At 40.5% G+C, this 22,930-nt stretch overlaps 2 protein-coding genes across 8 annotated transcripts in view; one reads left to right on the top strand and one right to left on the bottom strand.

Moving 5' to 3' along the window:
* LOC103821325 (serine/arginine-rich splicing factor 7) overlaps positions 1 to 7,765 on the top strand; it is a 1,055,603-nt gene extending 1,047,838 nt beyond the window's left edge. For both annotated transcript variants that reach the window (XM_050973235.1, XM_050973234.1), the window contains one exon: positions 7,660 to 7,765. In XM_050973235.1, coding sequence (XP_050829192.1) covers positions 7,660 to 7,750 — 91 coding nt within the window. In that variant the 3' untranslated portion in view covers positions 7,751 to 7,765. The remainder of the gene's footprint in view (positions 1 to 7,659) is intronic.
* Positions 3,245 to 22,930, bottom strand: part of CLIP4 (CAP-Gly domain containing linker protein family member 4) — a 31,328-nt gene continuing 11,642 nt past the window's right edge. For all 6 annotated transcript variants that reach the window (XM_030235681.2, XM_030235683.2, XM_050973231.1 and 3 more), the window contains 11 exons: positions 22,178 to 22,296; positions 19,685 to 19,921; positions 15,509 to 15,644; positions 14,657 to 14,797; positions 11,977 to 12,060; positions 9,113 to 9,253; positions 8,561 to 8,689; positions 6,185 to 6,308; positions 5,364 to 5,428; positions 4,616 to 4,688; positions 3,245 to 4,010 (listed from right to left, as the gene is read on the bottom strand). In XM_030235681.2, coding sequence (XP_030091541.1) covers positions 3,689 to 4,010; positions 4,616 to 4,688; positions 5,364 to 5,428; positions 6,185 to 6,308; positions 8,561 to 8,689; positions 9,113 to 9,253; positions 11,977 to 12,060; positions 14,657 to 14,797; positions 15,509 to 15,644; positions 19,685 to 19,921; positions 22,178 to 22,296 — 1,571 coding nt within the window. In that variant the 3' untranslated portion in view covers positions 3,245 to 3,688. The remainder of the gene's footprint in view (positions 4,011 to 4,615; positions 4,689 to 5,363; positions 5,429 to 6,184; positions 6,309 to 8,560; positions 8,690 to 9,112; positions 9,254 to 11,976; positions 12,061 to 14,656; positions 14,798 to 15,508; positions 15,645 to 19,684; positions 19,922 to 22,177; positions 22,297 to 22,930) is intronic.

Here is a 22,930-nt window from a genome sequence, read left to right as displayed (position 1 = left end):
GACAGCCTTTGAGTCTGGACTGAGGGTAGGTCTACCTGTCAGATGTATTTTGATTCATCTTCAGTATTGAAAATGACGCTATTGAATCTTGTGGCGATTCTAGGAAGAGCTAGCTTCTGCCCTGAAACACTCACTTTTTATCCCATCCCACATCACTCCTACGGCCTAGGCAGCTGCATTCTTATGAAACACTCCTTAAAATTAGGGCTGACTTTCTATAAACTTTCTCCTTCGTGTATTCATTCTACAGCAGGATAGTGCTCTGGTTTGGTTAACAAGACTTTTCCAGTAGGCACCTCTCCCCTCCCTCCTTTGTTTTCTTCCCTGTCTTAACTCAAAAGGGAGCTCCCCTGTGCTCTTCCAGGAGCTGGGCTGGTCAGCAGCCAGCCACCACAGCCTGGTTTGGAGCTGGCACTGGTTGGAATCTCTGCTGTAATTCCCCTTTTTTCAGAGTTGCCAGTCTGCATGCAGCCAGGCAGGGAAAAGGATGCAGGTGGGTACTCTGCTATGTGGCTTTCATGGACTGTTTCAGTATCCACCTGGTCCTTGACAAGGCTTCTGCAAACTTTGAGCTCTGAAAAAGCCACAACAGAAAAGCTGGATTTGCCACCTCTCAGAGGTGACAGAGTTAACTTGTCAGAGGAACTATGCTGTGTCTGCAGCTCTGCAGAGCCAGCCTTGGATCCATGTGCAGCACTCTGAAGGTGCAGGCTCCCTGCCCAGAAAACCATTACTGTCACCATCTGCAGAACAGTCACTGAGTCCAGCTGAGCTGAGCTCCCTAGAAATTAATTCCCCATCCTCAGACACCTTAAGAAAATTCTCATCCCCCTGTCACATGAAACTGTGGTCTCTCCTTTCCAGCCAGTTTCAAGAAAACTTGAAAGATTTAATTGCTAAGAGTACTGAGGGACATTTTCTTTATAGGGACCCGAGACATGCTGGGGGACAAGGACAGCAGCATGTCTGGCCTCAGAGTCTGCACAGAGAGCACAGAATTGCTGGAGACCATCTGTTTATTTATTTATAAACTACACATAATGTTTTATTTATGTAGTTTCTCGGTACTTTGAGGATCATTTGGCTTTTTTCTAACCAGCCAGGGGCTGTGATAGTACAGCCCTCTGCACAGCACCTAATTTCAAACTTCACTGCCACTTATTTTCAGAATTTTCTTTGACACAGTGTCCTCCCATAAGAGTTGGAGTAAAGGATTATGGCAACTTACCTTGGATTTAGGGAAGCTCAAATCCCTTCCCCTCATCACCTTGAAGAGAGCCATCAGTAATCCTTTCTGGAATGGACTGATTTATTTCTGTTTCAGACAGCATAATTTTACTGTGCTTCTTGCTTCCTGGCAGAAGATTCTGAGAGCTCCCAAAACAGCTCCATCCTGATAACAGTGAGACTTGCTCCTCTGAGCTACGGTGCTCGAGCCAATTACAGCCAGAGCTTCCAGCAGAGATGTGCTGCTGGCTGGAGCTGAAATGGAAGGCAGAGCACAACACACCAGTGCCAGCCAGATGGTATCTCTGCCCTCTCCTGCACCCATCAGGCAGCTTCTGTGAGGCCCAGACCCCGCTTCCAGCTGAATTGTGTGGAGCTGCAGAGCTGTGCAAGGTGCAGCCTGACACCCCTGCAGCAAAAACAAGCTCCCACTGAATCATCTGTGCAAGACAGACCACACAGAAATGCTGTGACTCCAATAAGCTGCCCCAGCTTGCTGCCTCACCCACATACTTCTTCCCATAGTACCTCCTGGAGAACTCCAGCTACCCCTCAGATAAAGCAGCTCCACCCATTCCAACTGGTCAGGCAGGGAAAAGAGAATTCCTGGTAATGCTCCTCCACTGCTCTCCCAGGAGCACCAGGCAGTGACAGAAAGTGGTGTGCAAAGGCTTTGTTTGGAGCTGGCAGTTCTGTGCTGTGAACAGCCAGGAGAGAGAAAACCTTCTGGATCACAGCTGGCAGTTGCACACTGAACTCCCTTCTTCTGTACTTAATTTGTACAGAAGAACAGAAGTGTAAATTCTGCAAAGACTGAATGAAAATTCTCTTTGCTCTACTATTTAACAGGGTTTCATTTTATTAATATCAGCAGGAAACAGATATTAAACAAAGTAAAGTTCAGTACATCACTGAATATCTGCATCTCTAAATATAAAGCATTACTTTTTTCTTTACATTCAAAATTTACAACTTCTATATTTAATTCAAATTCCCATGAGTTAGAATACAATACGCATTATTTTAAATACAGATCAGGAAAAATAACTACAGCAACATTTAAAAGAAGGTTACAGCAGCAGGATTCTGTCTAAAAATAGGATATTATGATTTAAAGTATCACTTCTTCAAGTAGGCAAAGCAAGCAAATAATTTAAGAGTAAAATGAATGTTCTGGAACACAAACCCATCCAGTTAGGATAATGTTTACATATGCTGAGCAATTAAAACCCATTCTATGTTTAAAACATGGCCAAAAGATTAGCTGTTCTAAAAGGCTGATACACAAATGATGTCACATAAAGGCCCATTACAGTGCTGTACCTAAAATTATCCCTAAGTCATCATAAGATCTCACAAAAAATTTATACTGGAAACTGTTCCAAAGCAAACAAAAAGAAAGAGTGTCACAAACTAATCAAATAATGGCAACAGCTTGCTTGAAAACCCTGCATCTGTCCCATACCATTGGCAGGATTTACCTTGCTGTATTTATACACACTTAATATTTATTGTAAGGAAGTATGTACTCCACTCTGGTTTATTTGCATTTTACAAGTGTGATACTCATTGCCTGCAGCACCCCAAACAAAAATAGTCTCTAAGAATGAGGGTAAGCTCTCCAGGAGAGTGCAAAGTGCATTATTTTAAAGAGTGCATCTTGTATGTAGCTCGTTCTACAAATGCAGAACAAAAAGTGCTTGTTACTGTACAGACTGACATGCAGCATATTTGTGCTTTTTAAAGGCTTCTTATTTAATTGCTGCTCTTCACTAGGAGAGGGGCAAATCCTTGTATTTATCAGCCCTTTTGTATTATGGAGAGGAGGAGAGGAGGAGGGGGAAGAGGAAGAGAGATCTGAACAGTAAAATGCAAAAATACTCCACAACTGTTTGGAAAAGAGTGGGGGAGTGGGGATTTGGCTTTTACTTCTCCTCCTTTCTTATTGCTAGCAGCTGGTAATGGAATTGACAAAGTGCCCAGGAACCAGGCTCATGTCACCCATCAACCACCTCCACTGTCAAAAGCAGGCAATGCACAAACATTTCCAGTTCATTACTACATGGAGAAAAACCCTCTGAATACTGCATGAACCTCACAGGAACTTTAGAGAACGCTGCAGACACTCTGTTCTCCAGCTGGAATGGTTTTCCAATGATGCAGCATCTTAAACCCAAGATGCTTTAATAACCTTCCAGGCAAGGGTCATTAAAGTAAGAGAAACTCAACAGTGGTTTTACTCCTTAACATGACTGAACACTTTTTTATCTCTCTATTTTTTATATATATATATATTTTTTTATATAAAATATATATATTATATACACACACATACATATATCCTTATATATGTAAAACGCAAGTGCAGATTTAAAGATCCCAAAATAAGTTGGCATTCTAGGCGGGGCTGCTTTGTGCTTTGAAATCCTCCTTCCCCACGGTGTGAGCAGCACGCTGGGGCTCAGCAGATGTCATCCACCAGCCTTGCCCCGTTGATGCCGCGGTAGGTGACCCTGCTGGGGCGCACCAGCACGCCGTGGTTCAGCCTGCAGCTGAAGTAGCGCCTCTCCCCCACGGAGCCGTCGTTCTTCCCCTTGGCGCTGCGGAGCTCCAGCCCCAGCCACACCCCCGGGGCAAAGTCCGTGGGGCCGATGTACCTGATGGTGCCCATTTCATTGGAGCTGGTCAGCAGAACCTGGGAGCCCTCGTGCAGCTTCACGGGCCCCTCGCAGGGAGCTGTGCTGCTGCTGCTCCAGCTGCGCCGCAGCACGGAGCTCTTGGACCTAGGGAGAAAGGAAAAGGAACAAAAAAAGCTATAAAACATCCAAGGGGAATCTGTAATTCAAGAAGTGCGTGGGGGGAAAAAAACACACCCTCAAATCCCTTTTAAGAAAACCTGGGTTCGGTCTCATGTAACTAACTAACCATGAAATAACAGTAACAGGCTGCTACACTCGGCAGTCTGAAGTATTGGAAAAGCAATTTCCTCCACCCGATGCTAGGATCTACAGTATTTACAGCAGGTGATAGTGTTGGTAAATTAAGCCATACAAAACATTTTATTTAGGGCTTAAAACAGTTTAACCAAAACAACTTTTAACATACAACTGTCAGTCAGGATCATCAGAACAAGGCGAAGTCCTTTACCAAGAGCCTCTGATTTTCATCCAGCTGTGTGAAAATACAAGAATTTGGAGAATACGATTGGAAAACAACTTTAATGCCAACCTGAATTCTAGGATGTACTCCTGGATGCCCATGGAAAAACAGTGTACTACTGGTTCATTTTGGAAAAAAAAACCAAACTTGTAGAAGTCTAGATACTCTATATGCCTGAAGGGGTTTTTTTGAGCAAAGCTAAGAGCCACTTGAAACTCATAACACTCACCTAACAAAGGCATTTCTTCTGTTTATCTCCTTCTGTGAAGATGCAGAAGTGCTGCTTAGGCTGCGTCTAAAACCTGAGTGGAAAGATTAATTAAGCTGTGTAGGACTTCTTCAGGAAGAAAAAACAAAAACACCTTTAAAAAACCACATATTCTTTGTGGGTTTTCTTATCCTGCTTCCACTACATTTGCTGCACATTCTCCCCTCTAATTTGGAAATTAAGCAATGAAATTCCTCACAAACATATATGCCTATAATATGTTTGGCTTTTCAGAAGGAAAAGAAATTAAATTAAACAAAACAAACAAGGGCAATTTGAAGGTCTTTTCAAAAGAAGCTAAAGTAGAGGAAAAGAAAACCATCTACTTCAAGTACCTCACACAAGTTTTAGTAATTTCATGGGGACGTCTCCCTACTGATCCCTTCATCAATCTCAATTTGTGTTAAGGAACATGTTCCATTTTCCTTTCTCTCTGATTAGAATGCAATATTAGCAGTAAGGGAAGACTGCCAACAATCCAGCAATCATAACTGACAATTCTTTCTGCCAGTAGAGTGTTAAGATCAATACAGTACTCCACAGTTCCTTCTGCAGTTTAGAATTTTAGGAAGGAAGCAGCCACACTATTGGCTGGCATTTGGGGTCCCTGAAAATCTCTTGTGCTTTTGGAGAAGTTGAATTTGTGTAGATGGTTCAGGCTGCAGAGCAGGGCCTGCCTCACCCAAATCCCTATGTCTCCCACTCCTACCTGGAAAAGTGTGAGTTACTTTACTCCATGAAGTCTCTGTTAGAGAATCCAGAGAACCAGTCAGTCTGAAAAGCAATAACACAAAAAAGAGGTAATTTCAACTCAACTCTGAACAAACCAAGTGGCTTCTTGTCAAATATTGATGATGTTTTCATTCTTTCCTTCTCCATCTACTCCAAGAGACACCAGCATGCCTGCTGCACTCAGGCTGCTGTGCAAGAAGTGCCTGGAGAAAGTCAGAGTGTTTGAGTTACTTGCCTCTCACTCACTGAGACAGCAGATATGATTCTGAGGCAAGTTCCTAAGAGTTTGCCTGAGCTGGCTTATTCAGAGAAATAAAAGCAAGAACACATACAAATACAGGAGGAAAGAGTACAGAACTTCTTGGATCTCTTCCTGGAATCTAAGGAAGAGACTACAGGCAAGTAGTGCATGCTTTGGATCCTCTGTGCAGTTAGCTGGGATAAAAAGAGCCTTTTTTAGTCATGGCCAAGGGCAATTTCCTTTTATAACTGAATTTAGCAGAACACATCAGGATTTGGTTATGAAAGCAAAGTTTAATGAACACAGAGTATCAGAGGCCCTGGAATAAAAATACTCCAGGTAGCTGCAAGAGAAACAGTGGGAGATGTGTCTCTAGTTTCACACTCTGCTTTCAAAAAGCTGATCTAAAACCACCCAATTTTTAATGGATGTTATAAACTTAATTTGCAGAAGAAAACATTTGTATCTTGTGTACACATTTAAAAATTTGTTCCACATTGGAAATGTATTAAGAAATCATTTGGCAGCCCCAACATGACAAGAGCTTCAGTGCTCACCTCCGTACACGAGATGGGGGTGCAAATATGCCATATCTGGGAAGGCAGCTGAAGTACTGCACTCCTCCCACAGAGCCATCATTCTTCCCATGGGGCTTGTCCAGCTCAATTCCACACCAGAACCCTACATTGCAAAACAGTAAAATCAGGGCATTTGGAACAAAATACTACAGGCTTTTCTTCATCTAGACCACTGGCACAGCTGGCATTCACCCACATTAAGGAAAACAGTTTCTAGTCAGAAAATGTCAAGATGCTAATAGTAAATAGGAATATTATAAAATAGCTATCTATGCAAAAATTGTACCCTAATAAATCTAATTATCTCAGAATTTTTATATGCTTTTAGTAAAATTATTGACATTCTAATTAATACAAAAAAGTTAAAACACTTGAGGAATATATATATATCTACATGTACACACTAAAGTCAAATAGAATGTTACTGGGCATAACTGGCTATTGGACAACAAAGAGACAGCCAAGAGCAGCACTCCTGCTTCACATTTCCCTCTTCATTCCTCTGACCACATGGTTTATGCCTCATCTGAGATCATCAACAGTAAAATTAAAGTTTTGATATTATTTCATTCTTTCTCTCTCTCTAGCAAGTTATAATTTATGCAAATTGCAAGGTTGGTCGTGTGATATCAAGAGAAGGGTGCAAAAATTGGAACTGGCCATCAATTAATCTCATACAGAACACTGAATAGGCAGCAAGATGTTAATGAGCTTGATCATTCATAACCTGTGATAAATGTGAGCTAATTACACAAAGGTGCTAAATTTCATACTCCATTAGGAGTCCTTATGCTATCCATCCCCAGAATATTCAGAATTTAATTCAAGTCACTTGGTACTAAGGCACTGGATAAAACCATAATTCTAATTATCAGCTCAAGAAACTCAAGAATGACAGCTTATGAATTAGAAGGGCTCAGTATATCAGAAGTTCTCCCCTTCCCACTTTTAAGAATTAAATAAAGATCTGCATTGCAGCAGAAGGAACAAACCTTGGATAACTTCCAGAGCTTTGATACACATTAGAACTGAAATACTTAAACATGCATCTGTTTCATTTTCTATAAATTACTGGGTTTGCAAATGGTGATGATTTGTCATCTTTCCATCCTCACTTCTTACAATAGCATGTTTTCCTCCAAAAAATTATGCTCCTGATTTAAAGCAGAAAGGGAGGAGACTTAACATTGTCAAACAGCTTTCAGATTTCACAGTTGTCACTGTATGTGGGAAACAGCCCTTTTCTCCCTGATCACCTTGTCAGCAACAACACAAAGAGTGATGACATTGAAGTGTCCCTCGGGTCACTGCAGCACCTGAGCAAGGGCTGCCCACAGTGAAACTGGGCAACGGGGCACGGATGAAACAAATCCAGAGCTTGTGCCAGGACCCTGCATCCTGACAGGTTTTTTTAAATGCTGATGCCACCCAGTGTCAGCACAGAGCACTGCCAGTCACCCACCAATCACAAAGCCCTTACCCAAAGCAGGTGCTCACACCATCACTTACCAAGGCTTCTGCATTACTTTTGCAGTAAGATTATAGATAGGGCCATAGAGAAGATAAATTTGGTTACAGTATTAGATTCAAAATTCATTTCCACAATGCAGAACAACTGTCTGCCTTTGACAGCACTTGGCTTCACTGAAAAGTGGATTTTAGCAAGGGCAAAGGAGAAGCTGAAAGGGAGAAGGAGGAGAAAATGGTGGTGGGGGTTGGGGCTTTTTGAGATATTTGTAACTTCATTGATCTTGTGACCTAAAGGCTTGTTAGTTAAAATTTTAATGTTCACAATTACCCTCTTAAAGATAAGAGGGTAATTTAAGGAATAAGTTAAGGAATGAGACTGGTAGATGGCATAGGAGTGCCACTACTGCAAAAAGACAAGCTGTGTCAAAAAGTCTTAAAAAAAACTAGGGAGTAAATTAATGTGAGCTCAATAAACTACACACCCCTTCAGAGACTAAACTGAGGATTTTCAGAAAGCTTTGTTAAAAAGTTGGACTCTATGATCCTTGTGGGTCCCTTCCAACCCAGAATATTCTGGGTAGAATATTCTACAACTTCAACATCAAAGTATCTCTCCTACATAAGTCATGGGAGTGGACAAGTAAAAGTCACATTCTAAACCACTATTTTTTCCTGACACTTCCTGCATTAAAGTTAAAAATACTCAATGAAACTTAAGAGGGAGAGGAGGAAAGACAGAGAGAAAAAGACAGAACTTGGAAACAAACCAATTTAAATTTAGAATTCTTTTGGAAGGAATGAGGGAAAAGATGGATTTCCGTTCATGTGCTCACATGTAAGCTATTCCATACTGATTTGGCAACATACACAGAGCACTGCACATACCTGGTGCAAATTTTGTTGTCCCAAAAAATCTAACAGTGCCTGTTCTCTGTCCCACTACCAGTACTCTGTCTCCAACCTGGATTTCTCCATCAAGAACATTTTTCCTCGTGGTTGGGGAACTATACAGCCCTGGTAAAGAGAAGAACAGGATATGAAATTAGAGAGATTAAATCTTTAAGATTGAAGTTTTCAATAGCAAGCCAACTGATAAGTGAACAGAGTATTTATCTCTAACACAGTGTACCTTCCACACATGGCAACACAAATTTTGCTTAGACAAAAACTTGCTTTGTGCAGCACAAAAACTGGACTACATCCTTTTCTCTGCTCTGAAAAGGTACAGTGACCAATTGTAAAAACACTTTGCATCTTGAAGACATTATAAAAATCTTTTTAGAAGTTGCCCAACTTAGGTTTATGGCTAAACTACTTCACAAGTGTCTTTCTCAAACTATCTCAGATTCTGAAACAACAGAAGCAGTTCTATGTAAGTACTTAATGCAGCAGTGAACTCCCCCCTGTGAAAATACACCTCAATGCAACAGACCATACCAGCACTAATCTTAGGTGAGGCAGAAGATACTCTGGTCAGGGCCTTTTTATTGCTGCTTGTTGAGTTCCTCTTCTTGGAGTAATTCCTTTTGCCTTCCAAAGAGGCAGTAGAAGAGGAAGAGCTGCTGTACCCAGGAAAACCTAAAGACATAAATGAAAGTTGTCTTTCAGGGATTATAACTTGGAAAAGGACAGATTAAGCAGAAGGGAAAGCTTTTGTAATATGGAAGTTATCTGCCCTCCACAGACCACAGAATACAAAGGAAAGAGCCAAAGTTAGAAGTTGTCACGCAGCATTTGCACAAACACATGTCAGGAATGACACGGGTGCACATGACCCTGCCTTGGGAATATGGTGATAGCTGATGCTGGAAGAGGTCTCCAAAAGCCCATCTTTATTATTCTATGAAAGTTCATCTAAAGAGTCCCAAGCATATTGATTAAAATACATGAGCTTTAGTAATAAGAGATCATACCACCAGCCTTTCAGCATCCAGCCTACTAAAGATTTGATGAGAAGTGGAAGGAAGGTGATATTATGTGAGTGAATTATTGCCTGGATTAAAGCCTACTATATTCCATTACATACTGTATTAATATTAAAATCTGTACTATAAAACAAGAATGGGAAACAAATCACTTTTATTTCCATTTGCAAACCCTAAAGTCTAAACTGTCCAATAAGACTTATGTTCATCTTTCCTGCTTCCTTTTCAAGGCTCTTCCTCTTCTCCCCTTTCTTAACCCCTTCTGCCCAAAATGAGGCAGGGTACAGCAAGACACATCTATGCCTCAGCTTATCAATGTGAAAAATTAGGATAATATTTCTTATCAAACTTTCCAGATTTTTGAGAAGCTTAATCCATTAGTTTTGGCAAACAGCTTATATTGATGCAGGGTTCGTTTGTCCAGTGTAATTTAATTCTCCAATTTTATAAAACAGTAAGGAAGAACTGAAGAAAGGCAAAGGCAGTGGGTCCAAACAAAAGCTGAGGACAGAGATACTCACTGCAGTTAGGCTACAATAAAGAAAATGCAAATTATTGACTAAATAGTGACTAAACAGGCAAACTTCAGCTCCATGTCCAAGGTATAAACATACATGCACATTTGCAGACACACACTACATGTGTGTCTTATTTATAAGCCAGTCCAGGGATGGATTCACTGGAGGTCAGACCACCAGGGATGCAACAAGAACTGCTCCAACTAAACCTGTCATCAGCATACTTCATTTTGTGGGAAATGACAGTGTGGGAGAAGGAAGAACAGAAAGGACTTCAGCAGGCCATATAATTGATTCCTTTTCCTTACGGCAAAACAATTTTTTGTTACAACACTCCTGACAGGTATTTGGCCTGTTCTTAAAAACATCCCATCAGGGAAATCTCAAGACTTCCTCAGCAGTGTATCTCACCACATAATTATCCCTAGTGTTACAGGGTTTTTCCCCTCCCTAACATAAAACCTCAATCACCAGCAGTTTAGATCAAGGTGTTTTACTCCCACTACACATGCAGAGTGGGTTTTACCAACCCTTGTATTCCAAAGCTTCCACTTTTACACCTTTCAGCTTCTTTCTGGCTTTTTAATCACACAATCACAAATTTCAAGTCTTTACTCCTAACTCATGCTTCATAAATCCAGTTGTTGTTGTTGTTGTCTTTTCTGAATTCACAACTGTTCACTCACAGAAGCTATAAAAAGATGCTTTCCTTCACAGACCTGTTGGAGCAAGTCCAAAGGAGACCATGAAGATGTTTAGAGGGATGGAGCACCACTTCTATGTGGAAAGGCTGAGAGAGCTGGGGTTGGTCAGCCCCACAGAAATCTCACTGTGCCCTTTCAGTGCCTGAGGGGGGCCTCCAAAAATGATGGACAGACTGTTCATGAGTGGAAGCAGTTACAGGACAAGGGGTAGAGGCTTCAGACTGACGGAAAGGAGGCTAAGATCAGATATTAGGAAGAAATTCTTTACTGTGAGGGTGGGAGACACTGGAACAGGTTACCCAGATAAGACGGGTGATATTTAATGACCCTTGATGATCTTTAAGGTCCCTTCCAAGTCAATTCTGTGATTCTGTGCCTTAAGGAAGGAATATTCAAATTCACACTTCAAATTATTCCGAAGAAACACTGCTTTTACCAACACTTACAGCATGATTTCATAGACAAAACCTCAAAGGAGACACAACTTTTAGGGTTTGCTCAAGGCAGCTGAAAGTGAGATCCCTTTTGTTTCAAGTTCAGCAAGGTACTCCTGTGGTAGAAGTTATCCAGTTGTGAAACTAGATAACTGCAGAGAATGAGTCACATGCAAAAGGCACTCTTTAAAAGTTAGTTTCATTTTTCATATTTGAAGCCTGTTCTTGTGAGTCTGCCATGACACAACACCAAGACTGTTAAGCACTGTTAGATGGTAACACTTTATTACAGAAGCATGAACACACAGAGGAGAGGAAAATAAAGCCAATAGAACATTAAAATCTAGGCAGCAACAATACAGGGTAAAAGGTCTCCCTCAAAAACCTCAGCTGGTAATTCTGCAGATCCTCTGCAAGATCATTTACTAAGAGCCAGTTTTAAGGGCATTTCTATGTTCCTGCCCAAGTATTCAGACAGAAGTGGTTACCAAAACAACACAGAAAGCCAGCCAAACATCCACACAAATTACTTTGCTCCTAGAAAACTAAATACCTACAGCCTGCTTGAGACCTGAATTAAACAAGCATGGCAACTTTTTTCTACAGTGCAGATACAGGGCTTTTACAGAGGTAGGGCAGCAATAATGCTGCTTCTGCTCTTTTTAAGAAAAAAGAATTTTTCTTAAAATGTTAAAAAAAATGTAGATATTATTTCATTACCATCTTTTGCAAGTGCAGTTTTTCCCCTGTTGGCAGTCAGAAAGTTGTTTTCAGAAGCACTGTCTCTTTTTCCAATATTTAGCCCTGTAAAAAGAATATATACCATTAAATATACACATCCTAACAAGTAACAATAATTTTACAGAAAAGTCACATACAAAAACAATTTTTGCAGATTATGCAGATTGGCAGATTACTGGATGCATGAAAAAATTGATAAAACTGTACAATTCCTTAGACACTTGATAAATAGGTAAAATGAGAACTGCAGAATTGTTTTGATGGATAAGCACAGATATTAAACCCCTTAACACACTAAACCAGTCCAAACTATCTTGCCAAACAATAAACAAATTGTCTATAAAATACTAATTTTGATATTGAAGGAGATTTATTTAAATCTTTAAAACATTCTTATCTATAATATTCACTTTAATAGACTTCAGATCTACTATTCACCAGTATTAAATTCATAATTTCTGCTTTAAAGATTACACATCAAGGTTTTGAGAGAGATTTGAGATCAAATCTTCATTCAGACTACAAATAATGATGTAAGCCAGTATGATTTTCAAGAGCCTAATTCTCAGTGCAGCAATGTTGTGATATGTGTAGGAACTCATACTCTCACCTAAGTTATAATTTGCAATCAGTCATTTTGCATTTCTGACAGTTTCCTACCCTAACTCAATGATGAACAAGCTTATCTATGATTTATCCCCTCCCTGTCATGAAAGAAAAATCATATCTGTTTTATTTAACTACATCTCTCAGCTTAATTCAGCCACAGGGACTGAACTAGCTTGTGAATGTGGAGTATTTCCCAAACTTTTATGGCCATTAAGGCATCAGATCAAAAAAACAGTGGTTTGTGACTGAGAATACATTTCTTAATTTTATCTCAGTAATCCTTTTCCTAGAAACTTGAAAAAGATCTTTTCTCATCAATCTGATGGATTATTCAAATCCAGTAGAACCAAATAAAATTTCAAAACCCCTCCACAATATTATAAGTATATTTTACTTTGCAGCTTATAACCTTACCTACAAAAACCATATTACTTTTTCTTGAATCATTATAAACCAATGTAATCCAGGGAGGAAATTTAAAGGAAAGAAATATGACCTGGTGATGCACATAAAGACTGCAAACCCAAGTTCTGCCTCTGCAGCTTGTCCTGCCAGCCAATCAGCCAGGCATGTTAATTGCAATGGAATTCTGTGCAAGGCCTCCCTGCACACAGCAGCTTCCAGACACTCACATCCAGTGGATGTAAGCTCTCCTGGGAAGATGATGCTTAACTCACTCTGATTTCTACCTTAAAGCAAGGTATCAAATGTTTAAACTTTACAAAGACACAACTGCACCTTTGGGGCAGAAAAGTTGGGTTATGACTGAACTAGGTCAGTGACAAAGGAGAAGTCCTTCCCATTACAGTTTTAGGGGTTACAAACAGTTCACAGCAAAGTGAATCAAACACTGGAAAATATTTTACAGAAGAAGTCAGCTTGGATCTGCTCCTGAGCAATACTCCTAACTGCTTATCCCAAGAAGCTTTTTATGCAAGATGCCCATTTATAATTAGCTTGAATCTTGTGCTAATTGTAAATACAGACACTTACTCCCTCCTCAATCTATGCGGAGAAAAGCTACCCAAAGTCACCCAAAAAGCTGTCAAAATGCATGTTTTCCTGGCACCACCCTGCTGCATTGCTTCTATACCCTGCATATTTCAGGTAAAGTGTGCAGTGTTTCAGAGCGCTTGGGTAAATTCAATGGGAATGTGTGTTATCTTCCATCCCTTAAGCTGTGCTGCCTTAGTGTGAGTCACCTGAACAGGGCTAAAAGGTGGAAGAAATGCCAATGAGCCAATTGAAATATTTACTGACATTATTACATAGGCAGCCAAACGTGGAGGGGGGGCAGATTATGCATGGCCAGCACTGCACACAGCAGGGAAGAGCCTGTTCTCCAAACAACTTGGAACCTGAAGAGTCAGAAAACATGGATCATTCACTCCACAGGGAGGGAACTTACACAGAAGGATTAAGTAAATTGAGCAAATTACTAAGAAAGTAAACCAGAGCCAGAGACTGAGCCCTTAACTCTAATCAGTAGACTGAGGCCTTATTATAAGAACAACCTCTTTCTTCTAATTTGGCACCGGTTTTACTCAGATAATTTAATTAGCAGATAAAACACAATGAGTTAAATAGTTTCTTTATCATGTTGTCAGAAAATAAATCTCTTCAATTTCTAGGCATAAAGGTGTATAGATTACTTACTAAATTTTCATTCCTTTCAAATTCTCCAGGAATATCTTAGTAAATAGAACCTCATTAGGTTGAGACACTTAACTGGTATCACAGCCAATTAGAAATTACTTTAATGGCTCAAGAATAAATGTTGTGTTGATAGGTTTCCTATATAGAGTATGTAAAGAGTAGAAACTGTCACAGTACATCAGATCACTGTAATCACAGCTCCACACAACGTCCTTCCAGCACCACTCCACAGGCCAGTGAACTTCCAACCAGGACAACATGGAGTTAATGAATACCTTATCACCTCATCCCAGCTAGGAACTAACTCCAAACATGAATTTTAATACCAAGATTTTACTAATTCTTGAAGATTAGTATCTCTCCATCCTGTGTCAGCATGCAAGAAAATACTCACCAGAATTCACTTTGGAAGTCACGTGTGTCACATCTACTTTCTTGGATTTGACCAAAGGTGAAGAGCGCACGGAAGAGCTTCGTACGGAGCTTTTCTTGGGATCAGACGCCTTGCTTATTTTGGAAAGGGGTGCAAAGATACCTGGAGAGATAATGGTATGTGCCAACAAAGAACCATAGGTAAGGGTAAAATAATGAAATTTTGCAGCTAGTCTCTCTCACACCAGTTAATTTAGCGGGCTTTTTTAGCCGCCATCATAACTTGCTATGCTGACAAAGCCCTTGCAGGGTAGGAAGGACAAGCTCAAGAGAACAGTGAAACCAAAATCCTTATCAAGCAACTGGAACAGAGTAAGTTGGAAACACTCAGACTATCAATTAGAATCTCCTTTTTGTCCTAACAGTAACGATCAGTCTCCACTGCTAGAAAACACAACACCTTTGTATGCCCTGTGTGATCACAGCACTTCAATTAAAATACCTCAAGCTCAAAGTAGGAAAACAACTACAAGCAGGAATGTCTGACCAAGGAAGACAAAGCAGGTAAAGAAACGTGGTTATTATTGTTACAGTACAAACAAATCCTTTCAACAATATCAATGAAAAAAACAGGAAATCTCAGAGTTTCAAGGAAATAACCAGCAATTTTGACTGGTTGGGTTGTTTCAGTTGTTTTGCAAATAGTTGCAGCCAAAACTTTAGGACCAGCTAAAGAGCCAATAAATCAAAGCACTACGCTACAGAGAAAAGCAACAGAATCTGCTATTTGTTTTTATCCTCCCAAACAGCTCATACCTTCCAGTACTCTTTAAATTTGGGGGTTTAAAAACTGAAGAAAAAACAAAAGCTATACCGCGTTTTGGTGCACACTTGAAGTACTGGACTCTTCCAACACTTCCATTGTTCTTCCCTTCTGGTTCATCCAGCTCTACACCAGCCCACTGGCCACTGGCAAATTCTGTTGTGCCACAAAATCTTAAAGTACCAACCTAAGAGAATAAGAATCATCACAGAATTTTTAATGGGTTAAACAAATATTGTTCAGGAGAAAATAGTATCAGTTATGAAAGAGACAGCAAGTCATCTCCAAAATGAAGACAAGTCATCACAAAAATGCAAACATCATTTCCCTCACTTATTCACATTCCTACCTTTCAACACCACTCAATACATTTTCCAAACGGTCTCAGTCCTTCTGTGTATATTTTTCATTAAACAGCAGCCATGGTTATGGACAGATGCCACAACAGACAAGAATCAGACAGTAAGAACCACTGTAAACACAGGTCTAGGTCAGCAAGGTACAGGAGCACATGCCCAGTGAGAGATTTTACTTGCACTGTTTATCCAAGAATAATTCCAGAATCAGGGCTAGGCATCTCCTTGGACTGGAGGTTCTATAGAAATATTAGACAAATCTATGTGTGCATAAATACACACAAACATATATATTTATATATATAGCAAAGGTTCAAGGGTAAACTTCAGAGCATAATTAGTTTTTTCTTTGGAAAAGATTCAGAAGTCTTCTATTCCCTCCTAATGATTAAACAAAATTTTAAAAGCCAGCAAATGTCTTAAATATTTAATATGTTTCAAACATTTGCTGTTGCTGCAATAAATACTATAAACTATGAACAGATAAGCATATGAAGAATATCAAGACAGACCAGTCCTGCTGGTAGACCTCATTCTCCACAAATATACATTATAAGCTCACACACTTTAAACAGGGGAGGAATAACTACAAGAGCTGCATTTAACATTGATTTAAATTCATTTTTATATTTGATTTTTAAATTAGTTTTAGTAATAAAAAACTTTGATCTTTCAGTTGCTCAGTTTTCCTCATCTCATGTGACCTTAATGCTAGTTCATTTTACACTATGACTCTGATGTTTATTCCAAGCCTCAGAGAGTAAACAGATAGAAACAATTTTTTTTAACTACAAAGCCTTCCAGCTACTCTTTCCTAATGTCTGTAAAGAAATAAACACAACCCAGAGCCTCTTCTCTTATGCTGAAGACCTCCTTAAACTTGATTGTTAAAGGCAGGTGTGTCACTCTAATCTAGACTGAGACCTTTTGGCTGTCAACAAAGGAATAAAATTAATCCAGAGGAAGTTCAGCCAAGCAGCCCCACAGATTCCTACAATTCCTCCACTTACTTTCCAGGCACAAAGAGCCAAAGGGCATTTACTGAGCAGAGAAGAGAACAGCCAGCATCCTAAACTGGAGATGGGAGATGGAAAAACTGCAGCTCCATTTTTGCCCAAGGACCAGTGCAAGCAAGGAACAGGGGATCTCTCTTGCATGAGACACAGCAGGAGCAGTTTTCTCCCAGCTGCTGATCTTCCTGCACTCCCATTTCACCAGATGTGATCCAAATGGACACTCAGTCTAGCAGAACAGGAGCTGGTGGAGCTGTGGGGCCCCAAATCACATACACATGAACACCTGCTTATACAGCATCCTACCCTGCAAGACAACCTGAACAACAGGCACAGTGGGAGTCAGGAGAGGAATCCATTCTCCCTCTGGCATCTACTGTGCTTGGCTTTCAAGCTTCATTAAAGCTGACATGTTAGGAGACTGCAGAAGCAGGAAAGACAACAGGAACCCATAAATATAGCTCCAAAAAATGCTGCTGTTCCAAGTGCCCTCATCCCAGCTTCCATATTCCAGAATGAGAACTGTTCCAGAAGAAGGTTAAAAACAGGGCACCATTTTACTCATCCTGTTTTCACTTTTGCTCTATGCTGCAGGAATTTAGGAGTACCGAGGGGGAGGGGAAGGCAAATTGTATTCTATCTGCCATCCTTGTCTTCTCTTAAGTGGGCAGTCATCCTTATCTCTTCCACAACCACTCCTCCCTCCAGGGAGACACCTGCTGATAGCAGGCTATTGACTGTCACTGCAAGGCTGATATGAACTACAGCATCCCACTGGGAGATGCTCCACCCAGAGGGAAGAGCCAAGCATTCTATCCAGATACAATCCTGATATTCTGGAACACCAGCAGGCTTCTCCACTGGATTTTCCTAGAGGAACAGCTGCCTCTTCCTCTGGATCTTCAAAGGAAGACTACACCCTTCTATGGGATCCCCGCTCCAACAGAACCACACCCAACAGTCCAGGAGGACTGCAGCCACAATTCCAATTGGACTGCTACTAACACCCATACCAAGAGGGTGTCAAGGTCATATTCTGTCTCCAACAGGGTGTCAAGGTCATATTCTAACTCTATCAGTATTGTTTTGGTTTACTGCATTGTTTATTTTATCTTTTTATTTTCTTCCCTACTAAAGAACTGTAATTCCTGCTCCCCTATTTTTGCCCGAGAGCCCATTAATTTAAAATTTATAGCAATTCAGAGGGAGGGAGTTTACATTCTCCATCTCAGGGGAGGCTCCTGCCTTCCCTAGCAGACACCTGTCTTTCCAAACTAAGACAGAGAATGAGAACTGATCCAGGAGAAGGTTAGAAATAGGGCACCATTTTACCATCCTGTTTTCACTTTTGCTCCACCCTGCAGGAATTTAGGATTATCGAGGGGGAGGGGAAGGCAGGGCTGAGAACAACTTTTCCATTCGGGCAAAGAGAGAAAGGAGTGAGAAAGGAGTGGGAAGCAATGTGGGAGTAACTGCACAACAGCTCCTCACACACAAAGAAAGGAAGGGAGGAAAGCTGCTGTGGAAATGGAAGTTCAAAAAGCACAATCACATTCCTTCTTCCCACCTGCTCCAGAACAGATTTGGCTCCCTTAAAGAAAAACAAGCTAGCTGCAAAGCCCCGATGGCCCTTGGCAGCAGAAAACCAGCTTCTAACAACTCCTTAAAAACACTGCAGCAGCATAATCAATTAGAAGAATAAAAGCAACCCAACCCAGGCAGCTCTATCCATCTACAGTGAGCACATTAAAACACAAACTGTTCTGTGTGCCTCACTTAGAGGAAATATACACAAGAGCACCAATTTCATCACTTTCTTGTTCTAGAGCCTCCATTACTTGCACTTACATTATCGCCTCTTGCTGCCTCTGTGACTTCTGATAAAGAACCTTCTGACTTTGAAGAAAAGTGGCTTTCTGTACATACTTCAGTTAAAATGCCTACTGCATAGCTAGTGATTCCTTTGCTTTCCCTGACCCACTTTCAAGAATACACCAAATTAAAATACACAATGGGAGCTGCTTCACACTCTTGCTGGAGATCACTTTAGAATCTTTCAGTTGTCACAGCTATAAATCTGAAGTTATATTAGGAAAGCTATTAATATGAAAGCTATTCAAATATAAAATTTTGCTCAAAAATGCTTTCAGTACTTACCAGGAAAAAAGTACTTCTCTGAAAAAGTTCTAGCAATTAGATCCCTTGCTATCAGAGCAAATAAAAAGTCAGAATACTGAATGCAATATTAATGCTACAGTTTTAAAATGTTTCTAGAAAGGTGGCTTTCATGGTAGCTTCTAAAGGGCTATTCACTTTTGAGCTGGACCTCTATTAGCTACATTCTTGTACTTCCACAGAACCATGTAACAACCCTGCTGGCACAGCACTGCCTCAAAGATTTTAGCTGCATTGCACCAGTGAAATTGGGTTACTATAGGCTAAGCAGAACTGAAGGGTTTTCTCCTTGCCTTCTGGAAACTATCAGGAGTACTTCATAAATGCACACTCCTAACAAAGCTGGACAACTCACAAAGTAATTTGCCAATTTTATCATCACTTTGAAATGACACCAAAAACGTTAATAAAAGCTGAGCCATGCTGATGTACTATAGGAGACTGTTAAAAATCATTTAAAGACACAAAATGCAGCCTATGCCTGTCAAAACTGCTTTTCATAATAATGACTTTATCGCACAACTCTTCAGCTTATGACTTTCCCTAACCAGTTCCCTGCTGCCATCCAGCGATCAGACCTTCCAGAAAGCATTTCAGACCCTCAAACTGAGGTATGTCTCCAAAGTGGTACAGAAATGGACTCTCCAGGAATTATGAGAGTAGTACCAGGTTGGTGGCCATACCTTCTGTCCTGCAATAACAACCCGATCTCCCAGCTTCAGGCCAAGGGACAAAAGCATGTCCCTGCCTGTGACGTGGTCATATGTTGGAATCATGGCTTTGGAGATGTCACATGAGAGAGGCACTGCATCCAGCAGGATCTGCTTGATTTCCTTTGCACTGGCTGCTGCATCTGCCATTTCCAGTGGCATATCTACTGGATCAGGAACCACATCTGCTGGAATTTGCCCCTTGTCATTCTGAAAAAAACATAACATAGCACAGGATTTAATGTTGTTACAAAATAAATCTGACCAGGTGAAACCACAGTGTTTTAAAAAGTGTTTAATCCTCTTTATTAGATTTTTTTTCCCTAGAATATAAAAAACTATTAAAAAATCCACATTTTCAAAAAAGGATACCAGACCATCCTTAGATAGATCAGCCAGCATGTAACACCATCTCATTTTTGAAACTGACAAGTAACCAACATTTTCAAATTTAAGAACATTATTAGGACTCAGAACACCTGAAACAAGACACTTGTGACACTCGTGTTCAGGTACCTCTGTGTACCTGAACACAGAGTTGGGAAAGCAAGGCACACTTCTGGTCTGTAATGCCAACACCAAAATGCCAACTTCTCCCACAGAATCTATCTTTACCCAGCATACAGCTTCCTCCTTGCTGAGGCTTATTCCAGATGTAAGAGGGAATTTAAAAGTACATTGCATGTATAGAATATGCAAATGTGATGGCTCCCATGAGTACCTGAATAAATCTCTTCAGGTTTATCTAGGCACAGACTACCTTATGAGAGATGGATTAAGGACAGAGTCCTTTCCAAACACATGCTGGTCCCAGAGAGCCATGACTGGGATTCCCTGCATGTCCCACATGACAGGACAAATTGTTGGAGCACCAGCTCCCCTGGAGTTAACCTCAACTCCAGGCAGCTGCCCAGACAGCAGGTACTGTCAGGCTGCTCCAGGGACACTTCTACCTACACTCTTCAACAAAGCCATTGGTGTGGAGCTTTGGCTGTCTGCCCATTTTCACAACATCTGCAGCAAAATAATAATCTCAGTCTTCCAAATTTGTCTCAATTGAGCCCCTGGACTCAGACATTACCAGAAGGAATGACGCAGAGTAAAACTGTATTTGTTTTTGTCCCTTCAAAACAGACCAGAAGATCAATGTTCCCTGAGCCCCCTCTCAATCCATCTCAAAGCTAGAAAAGTATAATCCTCACTCAGAATTTATCCTGCTGTTCCCAAATAATCAAATTCTACACACTGTCTCTAGTCAAAACCTTGTTGCAGGTTTGAGCAATTCAACACCCACCATTCCTTAAAAATCTCCAATCACTCTAAGTAAAAATCACACTACCTTAAAAACAGGAAATAACTGGGTTAAAATTGAGTGGGGAGTTTGAGTTTGTAGTCATGACATTAGAGATTATTTTGGTCACATCAGCCCCACAATTCAGCCCACCAGGCGCCCTGCAAACCTCTGTGCCCACATAAAGCAGGGGCAGAGCAGTGGCAAGAAGGCAAAGTGGAAGCTCAGGGGAAGCTCAGGATTTCCCTTCTCAAGGGCACAGCCACCTCTGCCAGCTCAGAAAGCTTGAGCAACTACAAAGCAGCACTGCCTGTAACAACAGACTCCCAAACATAACAGCTGCCAGAGAACTTGAGACACATTCATGCACACTGAATAGAGAGACAAAAAGAAACCCACCATTTTCCAAGAGATCTAGAGTGAGTATCATGAAGAACTGTATGGACAATAATGTTCCAGAAGATTTAACAGCAACAGTGCTACATGAAGAAATGACTTTTGAGTATCCTTGAAACAACTATGATTTCTCATTTAAAATAACCCCCTCCATTAGAAAATGGAGAACTGGGATACTGGTTTTGCCAAAATAAGAAAACCTTCCAAGCCCTTCCCCCCACAACACAAACAACAAAAAAACCCCAACACCCAAATCAAACACAAAACTCAATCAAAACCCAAGATTGTGGCTAGACACACATTAGCAGCACTCTGCACTATAACCTATGCCTATTATTAGGTTACTAAGGAGAGCAGGTGATGTTTATGCTTTCTCAGTTACTCATGCTAACACCAGGCTCACTGCTAAGCACAGCACTGCATTTCTGGAAGGCAAAGATTGCACTCCTCCATTTCTGAAAAGATCCCCCACTGCCATGGGGACTCAGCTGATGCAAGACACCCATGAGAATTAATAAATGAAAGCTCAAACAACAAACAGAAAAACCTCTTGAAAGTCATTTGAACTAATGAACCAGACCATGACACAAAAATACAAACTTCAACACACAAGTAGGACAAAGCATACAAAATCATCCACTAGGAGTTGCAAATATCTTTTTCTGAGGCACTCTCACTCCATGTAGCATACTTTTAGCTAATCAGAATCCTGGACAGACTGTTCAGTTTTTCCAGGTACCTTTTTCACCTTCTGGTGAATCTATAACCTAACTCCTTACCCTAAAGGCAGGATTTGCTCCATGTTCCAGTAAACACTTGACAGCTCCTGTGCATAGGTTAAATGCAGCAATATGCAAAGCTGTTCCAAAATCAAAATCACTACAGGTGGCATCCACATCTGCAATTAAACATCACATGTGAGGTATGCAAGTCTGTTACATGAACATTTCCCCCTACAGATTCCTTGAGAGGACATTCATTTTTACAGTTTATGTTAGCATTTACACAGACACACCATTATTTATGTACCAAATGTATATAAGAAGCAATTCTACACAGAATATCAACCTTATCTGCATCTATTTATTCATACCACAAACCAACCTGGAAGATGAGCATGTACTTTCACTCATTTTTTAATACTGATGGCTTAACTGCAAAATTGCTGCTACTCAGGGTGCCCAATCTACTGTGCCAAGATTAACAAGTGAGTAACTTCAGGTTTGCAAGTAAATTAACTTTTTAATGTTTCAGACACATTTCTATTTTATTGCTTCTAGGTGTCAAACATTAAAATGAGATGCATCTTCAACCAGTTGTTTTCCTTTGTGAGCAGGCAGTAAGGCAAGGGAAAACTGACTATACATCTGCTTTACACTGATTTAATTACTAATGGCCAAGAATGAAGTAAGAGCTGGTGATTGTCATAATTTCTTTGTTTTCAAAGAATTGCACTCTGAGGGGTCTTGCACTGATAGTCTGGAAAATGGAGAACTGCATCTGACTGGAAGTGATTTAGCACAATATATATT

This window comes from Serinus canaria, chromosome 3 (assembly GCF_022539315.1).
Source record: "Serinus canaria isolate serCan28SL12 chromosome 3, serCan2020, whole genome shotgun sequence".
NCBI lineage: Eukaryota > Metazoa > Chordata > Aves > Passeriformes > Fringillidae > Serinus > Serinus canaria.
The sequence above is the reverse complement of the archived record's forward strand: the minus strand, read 5'-3'. Positions and strand labels throughout refer to the sequence as shown.